Genomic DNA, 16,667 nt, shown 5'->3' on the forward strand with positions numbered 1-16,667 from the left:
ACTTTACAACAGATGCATGATTTGACATTGGTAATGCTTGTAAACACTGATCCTTCAAAATCGGTCAGAAACAGCGCAGCACAGCGGCTGCCAACACAATAAAATACAGTAGGCAACAGCGGCCATCAGAACACAACAACAGCATAAATCAGGGGTCTTCAACGTTTTCAGGCCAAGGACCCCTTGGTTAAGAGAGAGATGGAGCAAGCTAACCCTAACCCCACAACCTTTTCATAGATTCCATATAGTTTCATCGTTTGACAGCACAATCATTTCTCAGTTCTCAGAATATGGACACAAGGGTTCAAGTGGTTAATATAAAAAGGATTGGAAGATTTGGAGGACCCCCTGTAGTAACACTGTCTGAGGACCCCCTGTTGAAGACCCCTGGTATAAATGCTATTAATTACCTTTGAGTGGAAATTCTGTTCCTCCTAATCCTCCTCCTCTGATCGAGTCACGGACTGATCAACACTATCCTACTTGCTTCTGTAGCCTACATCTCTTTTTCATTTTTAATTGGGTGGCGGGCCCACCAAAGAAATCAGATATTAGTTTCAGAGCCACGCTGTAAAAAACTACCAATAACAGCCCTAAAAAGACGGCAGGTCTCACTCACAGCTGAAGAGAGAAAATTCTTCATGCCTACAAAGTAAACAGGAAACAGCTGTCCTCAAGCAACTGATCAGATTGGGCAATCAGTAGCACTCATCAAGAAAAAAAAGAAAAAGAAAAAAGAAATATATATATATATATATATAATATATATATATATATATATTTTTTTTTTTCCTGAGCGGTGGCGGGCCCCCTCCCCCCGGGCCCTAATGCGACTGCATCGGCTGCTTCCCCTATAGCTCCGCCCCTGCTCTTTGGACTTGGGTTAGGCATAAACAGTGGTCTAAAACCAACGGATTTCCGATTTATGATGGGGATAGAAATGTGCTTAGCATATTTTATAACAACAAAACACTTTATTATTATTAAATTATTTTACCTAATTTACCAATTTGAGAATCTTGAATGGTCATAATAATAATAATAATATGTTTTATTTGTAATGCACTTTTCATTCACAAGGAATCTCGAAGTGCTACATACATTGCAAAAAACCCAAAACATAATCATTAATCAATAATCAATCATCAAAATAATAATAATATAATGTTAGCAAGGTCATTAATAATATTGTTCTTTGTTGTTACAGAGAGCCTTCTGCAACATTGGCTATTTTTGAGGGAGAGTTATTCAATACCCGCCCTTTGACGAATGGAGTTTTATTTCCTCTCGGTGGTAAAGGCACTCAGAAACAATTGGTTCTTTTAAACGGGTGCCATTGATCACAGATCCCATCCTGAAGCCACAGACTTGATCTCAAACAGTCCAGACAATCCCATCTACCCCGAAAAGACATTTGTTTTAGGAGTTTTTTTCCCCCTAAAAAAAGCTCTATTCACGCAAGCAGGACAGGAACATTCATCTAATGAGCTGTTAATTAGTGCTGGTTGTGAGTCATTTACAAAGACACACACACAAACGCACACAGACGGGTCAGCTTGCCTGGCAGCCTCAGCCAGATTAAGTGATGGCTAATCAGATTGTGTGTTGAACATAAGTGAGTTGTTGTATCTCTTAGCAGTGCAGAAGTACTTAAAAAACAGTGGTCATAGATTCCTGTTATTGGCTCATCCACACAATAATCACACACATGCCTGCTAAATTAGTTGAACTTATAACAAGCCAGACCATTAGCGCTCATGATGTTCTGCAAGCTTTCCTCTCTCACTGCTCTTGCCTGGAGAAACATTATGGGCTGAAATTCAATTTGTCCAAGCATACAGCTAAATATACAGTACAATATTTTCGCAGTTATCAACAAACCAGTGGTGGAAAAAGTACTCACATTTCTTACTTAATTAAAAGTATCAATACTGTTATATAGAAATGCTGGACTCTGTTACAATTAAAAGTCTGGAATTCAACATTACTTGAGTAAATGTACAAAAGTATTGGTATCAAAATGTACCAAAAGTAAAAGTACTCAGTACGCAGAATGTCCCATTTCGAGTTTTCAAATGTATAAACTCTTTTGAAAATAGCCGATCTAATCGCGACGCATTGTGAGTTTGTAGATCGTCTATTTTCAAATTGCCGAAATGTGAAGTGGTTAAAGTGGTTAATGTATGTTAAGTAATAATAATCAAAATCTACAAAGTAACTAGTAACTAAAGTGTTCAAATAAATGTAGTGGAGTAAAAGTATAATATTTGGAATCCAAGATGTAGTGGAGTAAGTAAAAGTATTAAAAATTTGAAATACTCAAGTAAAGTGCAAATACCTCAAAATTGTACTTAAGTACAGTACTTAAGTAAATCTACTTACTCACTTTACACCACTGCTGTTAACGTACGAGTATTGTCTACACATTTTGGAATGAGGTTGGAAGAATAATTTTCTTGTGCAATTGAGCTCACTCTGTAGATCTGGGCTGTTTCTCACAAGAAGAAAGAATTGCTTGCCTTTGAAATACATGGCCAATATTAGACAGTGATGACAAATACAGACTGTTGGATAGATTTTAAGAATGCCATCATACCATCAAGGGGACTTTAAAGGCCCAATTGTAGAACAGCCATTACTGGTACAGTACCATTGCTGTCGGGCACAGACCTTGTGTCTCCATATTTCAACTTACTGTGTTTTTTCATAATTTACTGACCATAATTTTGCCATTTAATGCCCCAGTTTTGTCATAATACAGTGTCACGCAAAAGTCAAATCGCACCGCTTTGTGAGCTTACAGATCTGCTATTTTTGCTGTTTTTTTTGTTTTGTTTTTTGTAAAGTGAAAGACTTTTCACTCATTTTCAATTATATCATTGATGTTGTAAAACTTAAATGAGACATCGTGCATAAATAATTTTTTTCTACTTTAAGTACATTTTTGTACTTTTACTCAAGTAAACATTATATGAATGCAGGACTTGTACTTGAGTGTTTTTTTTTGTGTTGTTGTTTTGCTAATTTTACTTAAAGGAGTAGTTCGACCCCAAAATGACTTTTTTTTAAATAGTTGTTTACTCACCCCATGGAGACTTGAGTTCAATAATATTTTCTGTTTTGTGTCGCATTCCTAAGACAAAAGATTGATTATAGTAAACTTACCCTGACAGTTTCCCCATCCAGTGCCATGAATTTGGGTCCCCATCCAGGGCCATGCATTTGGGTATCAATCCAGGGCCATGCATTTGGGTCCCCATCCAGGGCCATGCATTTGGGTCCCCATCCGGAATCAATGGGGGTACCTGATCTTATCAGGTCTGATGAAGAGATGGTAGGCTCGAAATGTTACCACAAGTAAACTTACTTGTTGGGAGTATAGATTGGTGTGCAGACTTTAATTGTTCTACTTGTATACTATACTTTAGTCCAGCACCCAGCCTATACTGGCCTTAGATGTGTGTGCCTTTAGTAGTGTCAGACCGAAATATCAGTAACCGATGTATCGGTCACCGATATGCCCTTATTTGGTCATATCGGATCACATCGGTATCTGTGAAATGTCTCCCCGATAGAAAAAATATATATTTATATTCAAATATCACCACAAAATGTGTGATGAAGACTTGTAACAAGCCTGGCTTGTCCTCACAGTCATTATCCCACACACTCCAACAGGCAGTTGGACATACTATACATGTGTCACTCTCTTTCTCAGACACCTTGACTGACGAGTACAGTAAAACAAGTTAAGTCTTTAATAAAGACATTGGTTTAAGAAAGCACCTGACTGTACGTTTGTATAATCATATTGGGGCAAAATCGTTGCACAATCCACACAGAAAAAGGCTCCATGGCATGAGTAATCAATAGGGGGAAAAAAATCATTTTGGGGGTGAACTACTCCTTTAAGTAAAAAATCAAACCTTGGTTCGAAGTGGAGCCGTGAAATTGAGCACTTCCAGATCTATGTTTTTGATTCTATGTGTTCCCCCCTGTGTGTGTGTGTGTGCGTGTGTGCCTGGCCTGAAAACAGCGCCCCTCCCTTAACATGTGTGGTCATAAAAGGTACTGTTCGAACTCAACGGGACAGTTCTCACTGGTGAGACAGGACACACATTGCCACTCAGAGGGAGACCATGGGCTCCGCCCACGGCTCCAAAAATATGAGTAGTATTCTTCCACCACTGCTGTGACTTTACTTTAGATTTCCGTCCCTGTTAAAAGCTATGATGTAATGAGCTCTTTCAATGAACCGCATGCTTAATGGTTGTTCCCTGCTGCTTTGACTTTGTTTACTTGTCTTTCAGCCCCATCCCATAATGCATGTCACACTGGAATTGCTAAACAACCTCCACAACCTTGGAACAGATGTTAAGTGCTTTGAATTGTAGGCTGGGCAATGCAACAAGACATGGGATATTTAGTCTTAATTTGTGTCATTTCAAAAGATCTAAAAGGTCACTGCTGTTTGTGTTAATTTAACTTAATTGAACCCACAGTTATTTACTGTGGCTTCTTCTGTGTCTGAGGATGGATACATTTGCTAAAACAGATACCGGTATAAACCAAATCATCATGACATCATCACCACAACCAAAACATGTATTTCCTGGTGTATAACACTAGCAGCATTGCATTGTAGAAGTATTATTTATGAACCTTATTTCTGGAAGAAAAGGGGTCACTTATGACTTTTTTTATTGACTTTAGAAAAAAGAAAAGAAAAAAAAAAAATATATATATATATATTTCTTCTTCTAGATATCCACAGGTTGACAAACTAGACATATGATGGTCTGGAGACTCCGGACTGGGAGTGACACGCGGCAAAGGTGGTCAGGATCGGGATTCGAACTGGCGACACCGCCAGGCATCCATGCCTATGTGGCAATGCCTAAGTGGTATGCACCTGGACCAGTAGGCCAGCAGGCACCCACTTGTTTTCTTATTTTTAAAGTAAAACAGTTGATTGATCTGTTTTAAGACTGATGTTTATTTTAGTTCTAATGAAATCAATATGAGGCTTAAAAGAAAGTTCAGAATCCAACCAAAGTCCCAGGTGTTTGAACATTTTTGAGGGGAGACCAATCAGCAAAATAATTTGACAATTCAGTGGATAAATATCTGAGGTTATATCTAGTACCATAAACAGTGAATATTGTAATCAAGATGTTGGTGCTGTCATACTGGTACCTGCCGCCCAGGTTTGTACTTAGAGAGTATTTTACAATGGGATTCAGCCAATCGGAATCAAGCAACAGAGCGATCCGTGTTCTGAATTGTATGAACACACAAAACGGTTCAAATAAGGTTTTATTCAGGAAATAAGTCCCGGACTGCAGCTTTGATAAATATCTGAATGTTCCCATTGTGCTCTAAGTGGATGAAGTGAATTTTATACGTATAATGTCCTGCCCCTTTCTCTGCAAGGTCTTTTTCGGGCCCAGTAGTTTGCCAAAGATGAGACGGCCAAGTGAATTATTCATGAGCACCTGTACGAGCAGAGAAAACTTATGTTGCTATGACTCAGCCAGCGATGGGATTTCAGATGCGTGGCTCTCTCTCAAGTGGCCCTGACACCCTGACCTAGTCTCCAACTCCTCCCGCCCACCCACCCTAACAACACAGGAGATGGAGAGAGCCCTGGAATAGAACACAGTAACACACAGGCCGTGTTTGTTTATTGGGGGTTTTAGACTTTTAGTTGAAACATAGGTGGCTCCACGCACGCAGCCACCTGCAGAGGTTACAGAAGCTGTGGAGAAAACAGGTTGGAAAAACAAAACAGCCTTGTAATGGGTAGGACGTACGGTATAATACCGTATGTTTGTTTATTTATACATGCTGTAAGAGTCAAGTTCCCCCAGATTTGGCCTTGTGTCGTGTATAATAATAATAATAGTTACCTACTCCTCCCGCAAGGGGAAGGAGTATATATCATATATTTGCAGCCCAACCCAGCTGCTTTTTTCAGCTTAACCCAGCTGAACCCTGTGCTGCCCACAAGGAGCGCGAGGGGATAGCTGGAGCGGGGAATAGTACCTGCGACCTCTGGGGCCTCTGGAGTCATAGGTATGGACACTAACCACTCAGCCATCACTGCTCTAATAAGCTGTGTTACCTGACCGAGAATCGAACCCGGGCCGCGGCGGTGAGAGCGCCGAATGCTAACCACTAGACCATCAGGGTGTATTGTAGCATACTAGTGAATCTACTTGCTACTTTTACTTAAAGTAGTAGGAGTGCGTCTCACATTTCCACCAGTCCAGTGCACTCCAGTGGGAATGGAACGCCTGACCCAGTGATCAAGATTTTATTTTTTTCATCCCAAGGACCCATTTGATACCGTTTTTATCTCCGGGAGCCCAACTCTACAATCTAACTCTACAAATAGTTCCATGAGTACACTCATGGAGTTACAGGCCCACAAGGGTCCATTTGGTTCCTACTGTATAACTATTAATCAAATAATTTAGCTGGGGACTCCTGGAACCCCCACAAGGACCACTTAACGACTGGCCTAACACCAACGGTGTAATTGCCATTTCTCAGACTGCCACACAGGATCTCTCGTGATTTAATCAGATGCGCAGCGTTTCGTACATTTTCAAACTCTCAGAGTGAAATGAGCTCTCCGGATTTTAATGTGTAATGTATAAACTACCACTTTATGTCACTCTTTTCATGGTGTATCTCCCATGGGACAAGTTGTCTAGAAGAGGATCTGTGTGTGTGCATGTGTGTGTGCGACTGTGTGTGTGTGTGTGTGTGTGCGTGCGTGCGTGTGTGCATGTGTGTGTGTGTGTGTGTGTGTGTGTGTGTGTGTGTGTGTGTGTGTGTGTGTGTGTGTGTGTCTCAAACTGGACCAATCAACGCCAAATTACGTTAGCACGCTGCCAGATGGCCAAGGTAGTAGGGCAACACATATTTTTCACATATTATTTATTTGTTTACGTTTTATACATTTAGTTTGACGTCTAACTGGCCACATGATGTCAGAGAGCCACAGGGAAGCCACACCATCATACACTGTAGACCCTGTCTTGTTTGTCACTCTCCGAGGGGGCCATGTTTGCTTTTCCCTCCGCTGTTTAATACGCAAACATCTCCCAGGATCAAATAAGCGCCGATGTTTCCTTTTCTATCTGGGGAGGCCAACTGCAAGGGAGAGATAATGTACAGGGAGGGGGAGGGGTGAGTGGGGCCGGGGGGGAGATGGAAGAGAGAACTGCAGATTTGTTTTTATGTCTGGATATGATGGGATGAATAATGCAACGAAGGAGCTACCCAGCTACCCCAGGATCACGATATAAAACGGTTGCTGTGGAAAGGAATTTCCCCTTGGGGACAATAAAGTCTAAAGTCTAAAAAGTCTAAAGTTTTTAGGTCATGGGGTTTGGGGCTTGCAGAGATATGGGGCAAGGAGATAAGCCAGCAAGCCTTGATACACTTACTAGAACATCATGAAATATTGAAATGCCTTAACGAGTGCAGCTCATACCCCTCTCTTGAGGAGATTTTGAACTCTTATGTGATTATGGTGATTTGATGTGTCCCTAACAGCTTCCCCAAAGTACCCAGGTCTTGGGGTGTATTCTTCATTTTCTTCATTAGATATTCTGCAGCGTTCTTTCCAAAACTTTGATTTACCAGAATAAACAGAACCCCTTTTGTTGACTTTCCCCCCCGAACGTTCAGCGTGTGGCGGAGCTGTTGGAGACGTTCTGTGGTCTCCACCCTGCTACGCTGATGTTTTTGTAGTTGATCACTGACCTTTTCGTTGAGGACAAACGTGCATTGGATTAAATCAGACGTTATAGCTCCTTGAATTACCTGTTGGTTTAGAGCTGATGGGACCAATTTAGTCTCTCTCCTCCTCACTTTTAGAAAGTGCAATTATTTGTCAGGCCATTTATCACATCTCTCTTTTCGCTTGCACACACGCACGCACGCACGCACGCACGCACGCACACACACACACACACACACACACACACACGGTCCGACTCCAGCTAGAGCTATCCACCTTTGAGTGAACATAACAGACAGATCCTTTCCACTTAAAGAATTCTAATGGGGACACACCCTACTGATGGAGCTCTTTCAATATTGGTCAGTGGTCAGGCAACAGGGGCTTTTACGATAGTGTGGCCTCTAAATAAAGCTGTGTTCAGTAAAGTATGATTATTGTGGGAGTGATGAGGGAGTATTAGCCTGGCTGGGGATCATGAATTCTTGGGCTGGATACTGTGGGCTGAGGACAGGGTGTGTGGAATTTGGAGTGAGAGAATTCCCAATTCCCCTCCTCTTCATTCCAACGGAAAATGTTCCTTAACTATCCTAAATTATAATACACTATAATGGGTTATAACTGTGATTATAATACACTATGATGTATTAATGTATTACTATGATAATTATAATACACTATAATAGATTACCAGTAAGACTCCCTAATCGGGAGCGTGATTTTAGGGCAAAATGTGTAGGAGCAGCCAGTGTCTAAAAATGTGTTTGAAAAAATCGGCCTGATGGTGGCGCTATATGGGACAGATCCATGTTGATGAGATGAGTGTAGACATACTGTGTACCGATTTGCGTGATTTTAGGGCAAAATCTGTAGGAGCAGTGTCGAAAAATGTGTTTAAAAAAATCGGCCTGATGGTGGCGCTAAATGGGACAGATCCATGTTGATGACATGAGTGTAGAGCAAGTGTGTACCGATTTGCGTGATTTTAGGGCAAAAATTTGTAGGCGCAGTGTCCAAAAATGTGTTTTGCAAGAATCGGCCTCATGGTGGCGCTAGAAGAGGGCCATGTGAGAATTGATGGGCGCCGCCAGCACCCGAGCACCAAACCATGTCCTTGTAGTGGAAAACCTGGCACAAGTGGTCGGTGTGGTGTGTTGGGCCATGTCAGTGGAGAAGTGGTTTTAGTGTCACTGTTGTCTTGTGCAGTGCAGACACTGCGTGTCACGTGCAGACAAATCGACTACGTTCCTCCATGCTGTAGGCTAATTCATGTTTGTCGAGAAACAGTGTATCCCCCCGTGCCGTGTCGTTAGGATTAACACTCAGCTGGGTGTTGCTTTCCATTCACCTGTAGCCAAATTCGATATCCCATCTGTCACAACCCATTCTCAGAAGCCAAACATAGCCACAGTAACAAGCCCTAAATGAATTTATCCCCATCCGGACACCATTGTCTGCTGCTCCCATCTTGGTAAAGGAATACATATCTATGAGCAGAGAGCACAACAAAATGCAATGTCATGGAAAACTGTGTCTTTGTGCAGCTTATTTTCAAGGTTATTCTTCGAAGCTTTGTAGTAGGGAATGGATACACTGCAGCCTAATTGGTGTTTTTTTTATTATTATTTTTTTTACTAGAAGCATTAGTAATGCCAGTAATATTATGCAGAAAGCTGGCAGGAGACGATAACAAACACAAAATTCTGTAAGACCTTTTTTAATCCATATTCAAGCTTTTGTTTTTGATAAGTTTTGTACCAAAAAGTTGAGTTGAGGCATTGCCTTGGGCTGAGAAATAACTTTATTTGAAAGAAGTGCTGTACTGGGCTTCCAGTGGAAGCAAGAATACTTAGTGTCCCATCAGACACGATGCTCAATCCAAGTTTACATGCTCATTTTGTCTGCACAAAGCTGCCAGTGGTTTATTACAAAGTGCTGTTTACTACATTGAAACCTCTGAGGCTCGCACCACAAGCTGTCTAGCAGTGAATGCTATCTCTATTATGATGCAGCCATGCAGGCATTGCTCCTTTTTTCCCTCTACACCTTCGACAGAAATAGTCAATCTGCTATTTTGTAATGTCCCAGGATAAATTAGGGATGGTATTGGTGGTGGGAAAAGTACTACAATTATTTACTTAAGTAAAAGTATCTACTGTATACCGCAATGTTACAAGTAAAAGTCATACACACTCCTTGGCTGGCAAACCACAACCTCCAGCCCACATTTCTCACATGGCCCTCTTCAAGCCGATTTTTGCTAAACACATTTTTGGACACTGCTCCTATACAGATTTTGCCCTAAAATCACACAAAGCGCTACACAGTATCTCTAAAGTCATGTCATCATCATGGATCTGTCCCATTTCCCATATTCCCTCCTGATTGGCTACAATTGCCTTCTAAAGTTTGTGTATGCGACCTGACGGTCGCTTATCTCCCGATTAGGGAGTCTTACTGGTTTACTTAAGTAAAAGTATCTACTGTATACTGCTATGTTACAAGTAAAAGTCTGCTATTAAAAATGTATTTGAGTAAAAGTACAAAAGTATCGCTATCAAAATGTACTTTAAGTACCAAAAGTAGAAAGTACTCATTATGCAGAACCTCCCATTTCACACGTTTTCAAATTTATAAAATGTATAAATCTCTTTTGAAAATAGCAGATCTACAAGCTCACAATGCATTGAGTCTACAAGCTTGTAGATCTTCTATTTTCAAATGGCCAAAATGTACTATATACTGTTACTGTAGGGCTTACAGTAATTGATTAATGCATGTTTTGTAATAATAATCAAAATCTAAAAAGTAACTAGTAACTAAAGTTTTACAAATAATTGTAGTGCGGTAAAAGTACAATATGTGTCTCTTGTATGTAGTAGAAGTAAAAGTACTGAAAATTGGAAAATGGAAATACTCCAGTAAAGAAAAGGTACCGTCCTGGATTCTATTCCCGCCGGGGATGCTGTGGGCGTTGGGGGCGTGTTCTCTCCTCCGCGTCATCAGTGCCCACACCCTAGGTGGGGTTGGTGAAAGGGCCTTTCTGTGTGGAATTTGCATGTTCTCCCCGTGTCTCCTAGGGTAAGTACCCTCACAAAAAACATGCAGTAATCCTGGTCTCTATACTGCCTCCCCCTAGCCAGCAGGGGCGCCTGATGGAGGGAAAAGGAACTGGTTGAAATAGCGTGTTCCTTCCACTCGTTAAGTCCAACTAGGGAAACTCCCCCCTGTCAGGTGAAAAGAAGCAACATGGACTCCTCATGCATAGAAGGAAGCATAGTCAGTCCGTTGTCTCCCCAGGTTGGCAGAGGGAGTGTAGAACCCAGGATTACATTAGATAATTGACACCAGGTGAGAAAGGGGTTACGAAAATCGTGGGATAAAACTAAAAAAATCACACTTGTGTGAACTGAGCGGTGGAGGCTGCGCGTGTGTGTGCGTGTGTGTGTGTGTGTGTGTGTGTGTGTGCGTGCGCGCGCGCGTGTGTGTGTGTATATTTGTGTGTGTGAATGTGAGTGTGAGTGTGCCTGGCCTGAACAGCGCCCCTCCCTTAACAAGTGTGGTCAGAAAAGGTATAGCAGGCTACACCACAGGCTACATACAGACAGACACACACACATACATACATACACACACGGCCACGCTATGGAGACGGTGTGACCACCGCTCAAAAAGTTATTATGTTATACTGGATGAAGGTGTGTCACTCCTCTCTCAAAGATGGGGTGCCATGATGAAAGTACAACCTTGAACCTTGATTATAACCACACCTGGGGGTCTAATTGTAACTCCATAGATACATACAAAACTGAAAAAGTACAAAACTATGGCACCGCCTCTTTAATATTCTTACTAAACCCTTGATCTTTTGCATTCCCAGGTGCACTGAGCCTGCCAGACAGTCTGAACCTGCATCGGGACCCACAGTGTTCGGGGAGAGGCGTCGAGGGTCACCATGGCTACACGCAGGCCGAGCTCCGCACGCTAGAACAGTCCTTACTGGCCACGCGGGTGGGCAGCATCGCTGAGCTGAGTAAGATTCACCAAACAAGCCATCATATAATCTGGGTTCACATTTTATCACATTTATTTTTTGGGGGGGAAACATATTTTTGACACATATGGGCAAATGTTCGGAAATTAGGGATGCCAGAGTTAATGGGGCTAACATACATATTTAATTAAATTCTTAACCCATTTAGGCCTATAATTATTTAATTCTTTAGCTATTAGCTATAAAATAGCAGATATACAAGCTCACAGCACGGCACCGAATTCCGCGCTGCGAGCTTGTAGATCTGCTATTTCTGAAAAAGTTGTGAAAATGTGTGCAAATCTTTGAACGTATTTTTAAAGCAAACATTTGTATCTCAAATTTTGCTCCTGGGGGGGTCCCTGGAACTAAATATTTTGAGATGGGGGTCCGTGGCCAAATACATGTCATTTTGGGGGTCCTCCACATGAAAAGGTTTGAGAACCACTGACATACTGTAGTAGTCTCTCAAGAACAGACTAACTGAGCTCCAAGTGAAAAGGACCTTTTCTTTGACGATGGTTAGCCAGATTGCTGACATAGAAACATAGGTTTTTCCAAAAACCTTAAGAAGGATTCAAAAGACACTCATAGAATCAGGTCAAAATTCAGATGTTCATGATTTTTCAAAAATAGCAGATCTACAAGCTCGCAGCGCGGCACTCGGTGCCGCGCTGTGAGCTTGTATATCTGCTATTTTTCAATAGTTAAAGCATAAAATAATAATACACTATAATGGGTTCATTTGTAATATTATCAAATACTGTGTGTAGAAAAAAAGCACCGGAGCAAATCAGCCTTTTCTTTAATTTTAACAGGGTGCAAGGAGGTAAATGACAGCATTTTGATGTTACTACATCTTTATTCTTGGTCAGGTCATGGCGAAGGTTTAGTAAGAATCATTTCTATTCTTGCACCCTGTTAATTAAAGAAAAGGCTCCAACTGTCCCGAGTTGCTCCAGTGCTCTCTTTCTACTTGCTATATATGTCTTGCTCCTGAGATGCACTGGACCAGCCTGATTTTGGCTTGAGGCGCGGTGGAACCCCCACTTCGTTCATAAATATCAAATCTATTAGATTAGACAGTCTTCATTTCACAAAAGGAAATTGAATGTATTCAGTTTGACCAGAAGCAGGGATAACAAGGGGTGGTTAGCGCAGTCGCCTCACAGCTAGAAGGTCCTGGGTTCGATTCTCGCTGTGGGCGCTGGGGGCGTGTTCCACTGTTCCCTCCTCCAAGTCATCAGCGCCTCCACACCCTAGGTGGGGTTGCATTAGGGCCTTTCTGTGTGGAGTTTGCATGTTCTCCCCGTGTCTCCTAGGGTAGATATACCCTCACAAAACATGCAGTAATCCTGGTCTCTATAAAAGCCTCCCCCTGGCCAGCCGAGGCGCCTGATTGTGGGGAAAGGAACTGGTTGGAATAACGTGTTCCTTCCACGCGCTAAGTCCAAACCAGGGAAATCCCCACTGTCAGGTGAAAAGAAGCAACTTGGACTCCTCATGCATAGAAGTAAGCATGAGGTCAGTCCGTTGTACTCCCCAAGCGTGGCAGAGGGAGAGCAGAGCCCAGGATTACATAGGATAAAAATTAGAAGAAAAAAAGAAGAAGCAGGGATAAAACATGCTTCTGGTCAGACTGTGTACAGTGGCTCACAAATGTGTTCTAGCACTACTGAATGAGATCTATGTAAAAGCACCATCATGCTGAATTTAAAGTGGGCGTGCACTGCACACCACAGCTGATCCACTGTAGAACCTCTTTCCGCGGCTTCTCTCCAAAGACCCATGTTACTGTGAAAGAAGGTCCACCCCCGCTTCCCCCTGGGCTGTCATAGAGGTCTATAGCCAAATCCAACCCACTGCTATTCAGCGTCATTACACCCACCCTTCTCTTTCTCTCTCTCTGTCAATGTCACAGACACACACACACACACACACACACGACACGCCTGACCCATTCCATTCAGGAACTCTTCTATTACAGCTGTTCTTACACCCGTTTATAAGCCCTTCATGGCGGTGCTTAAATCCAAGGTCACTGCCTCGAAGGCTTTTAACCTCATCTTGAAAGGAACGGGTTCACTGTTATCTCTGAACTCCATGTCCTCTCTCCACATTCACATAATATTAGATCACATTGTGCCTCCCAGACATATGCTCCATGTGCGCCTGGGACGTGGCTGGACGCGTGCGTGCGTGTGCGTGCGTGTGTGTGTGTGTGTGTGTGTGTGTGTGTGTGCAGTGAACTGACTGCTGGATAATTTTCTATTACAGTTTACTAAGTGGCCCTTCAAATAGTATAAAAAAAAATACGTATTTTGTTTTGTTTACCAGAATAGATCTTTGCTTGAGTCACTCAGTAAATGGAAATCTTCCCTTTCTAAGCAGAAGATGAAATTTTCTTCGAGAGACGTGAATTTTGACTTTTATTTCTGTTGATACTCTACTGTTGACAGTGCAAGTTTGTGTTTTCACAGTTAGACGACAGCGCACGCTTCGTCGCCGGTTAATAATACTATCGCACAGATTTCTCTGAGACATTTTGTAACTTTGTAAGACTGCCTGGCTTCTATTTTTTATTTTGTTTATCAGTAAGCATTGGCACACAACTTGGATTAGTTGAGGATTGCACATCGGTGAACAACCTCACTTCAGTATGGGCAGAAGAACCCAAGAATTAATGAGCACGCTTCCGAAAATACTCCCCTGAGGACTGAGGAATTCACAGCCACATACAGTAGATGCAAATCACCTGTGTGGCAAAAGAAGATAAACAGAAAAGCAACCGAAATGTGCTTCCTCATATGGGCTTCAAACGTAAAATGTTTATGGGCTATCCCGACAGCGGCTGCAAACATTCTTCAAGGCAGGAAACACAACCCCATCGGGCACGCAGCGTTCAGGCAGACGAAAACAACAACACCTGGTTGATGTTTGATTCCATATTAAGGGTGCCCACACACCAAAATACCTAGAGTGGAATCCGCCAATGCATTTCAATGAGAATGGAGCGTTTTTTTGCAGAAATCCTCTACTGGCAAAACACTCTAGGTATTTTGGTGTGAGGGCACCCTAACAGTGGTGGAACGTAACTAAATACATTTACTAAAGTACTGTACTTAAGTACAGTTTTGAGGTATTTGTACTTTACCTGAGTATTTCCAATTTCGAATACTTTTACTTCTACTCCACTACACCTCGGATCCAATTATTGTACTTTTACTCCATTACATTTATTTGAAAACGTTAGTTACTAGTTACTTTGTAGATTTTGATTCTTATTACAAAACACATATTAACCACTTCAACCTTACATTTCGCAAATCTCGCGCTGCGACGCACTGTGAGCTTGTAGATCTGCTATTTTCAAAAGATTGTATGCATTTGAAAAGGGACATTCTGCCTAATGAGTACTTGTACTTTTGGTACTTAAGTACATTTTGATACCAATGCTTTTGTACTTTTACTCAAGTCAATTTAGAATTCCGGACTTTTCCTCGTAACGGAGTATTTCTACATCACAGTATTGATACTTTCACTTACTTAAAGCTATACTGTGTAAGATTCTCAACTAGTGGTCAGTAGCCATATAGCAAACCGCGGTCGCGTTCGCGTCTTTCGCCCGTTTTTCGTACCTTCACACCCCCGCGTCTGCCTCCACAACGCCGAGAGCTATCTTTAGAGGGGTCCCTGGTTCCTGTGCGTTCAGGCATTCCGGAGAAACGGACTACTTCACCCTGCCTGGTAGGCGAGATTACCTTTTGAGTAAAGAGACACACGGGTGACTACAAATATGGCGACCCCACTTCAAGATGCGCTGTGATTGGCCGGTAGTGTACCATGTGTGCATGATCGGCGATGTGATTGGGCAACGTATACACAACGTATACAGATGATGCAGATTACGTCTTTATGGCGCGAAATCCGGTCCACGGCCAGGATCATAGAAAACATATAAAGAGAAGGCTTCAGAAGCTGAAAATAACGGAGTGGGTGTTCTAAAACTTTAGCGATTTAACAGTTAGGACAATTTTAAGATTTGTTTTATAAAAAAAGTTACATGGTACAACTTTAAGTAAAACCTTTGAGAGTTTTTCCACCACTGCTATGCTATTTCTGCATGGGCGTTTATCTCCCAGCAGTGAGTGGCTCCAGCTGGGCTTTCTAACCTCCAGGGTCATCCAGAGAAAGAGAGAAAGACATGTGGTGCAGCCAGGGGTGTCGCACCAATTTCTGGGCCCTGGCTTACAAGGATTCACTGCGGGCCCCCATGAATGTTCTTCATAGGGGGAGGAGGGGGTTTAACGCATTTAGACTGGGAACGCATTATTAAGCATTATCTTGTGCCTTAACTATTGAAAAATAGCAGATAATATACAAGCTCACAGCACGGCACCGAATGCCGCGCTGCGAGTTTGTAGATCTGCTATTTGTTTTTACAAATCATGAAAATCTTTGAATTCTGTCAGTGGTGCATGCTCAAACCTTTTCATGTGAAGGACCCTCAAAATGGCCAGGCACGTACCCCCATCTCAAAATATTTAGTTCCATGGACCACCCAGAAGCAAAACTTGAGTTATAAAATGCATGTTCGCTTAAGAAAATACATATATTGAAAGATTTGCACATATTTTCAGACTTTTCAAAAAATAGCAGATCTACAAGCTCGCAGCGCGGCACTCGGTGCCGCGCTGTGAGCTTGTATATCTGCTATTTTTCAATAGCTAAAGTATAAAATAATTAAGGCCCCTCCACCTTGGGCCCAAGTAACTCAGTCCCACTTTTCCCCCCCTTGTGACGCCCCTGGGTGCAGCGAATGTACTTAAAAATAGAGCGCCGTCACAGACTGCACGTCTCAGTCGCTCACTGGTTCTCTGT

At 42.1% G+C, this 16,667-nt stretch overlaps 1 protein-coding gene across 1 annotated transcript in view; it reads left to right on the forward strand.

Moving 5' to 3' along the window:
* The window catches only part of LOC308308571 (ankyrin repeat and BTB/POZ domain-containing protein 3-A), a gene marked incomplete at both ends in the record, with an annotated part of 201,601 nt that overhangs the window by 120,866 nt on the left and 64,068 nt on the right, over positions 1-16,667 (forward strand). The window contains one exon of the mRNA XM_080753989.1: positions 11,634-11,786. Coding sequence (XP_080610115.1) covers positions 11,634-11,786 — 153 coding nt within the window. The remainder of the gene's footprint in view (positions 1-11,633; positions 11,787-16,667) is intronic.

The sequence above is a fragment of the Nannobrachium achirus genome, assembly GCF_963921795.1.
Source record: "Nannobrachium achirus genome assembly, chromosome: 23".
Classification (NCBI taxonomy): Eukaryota; Metazoa; Chordata; class Actinopteri; order Myctophiformes; family Myctophidae; genus Nannobrachium; species Nannobrachium achirus.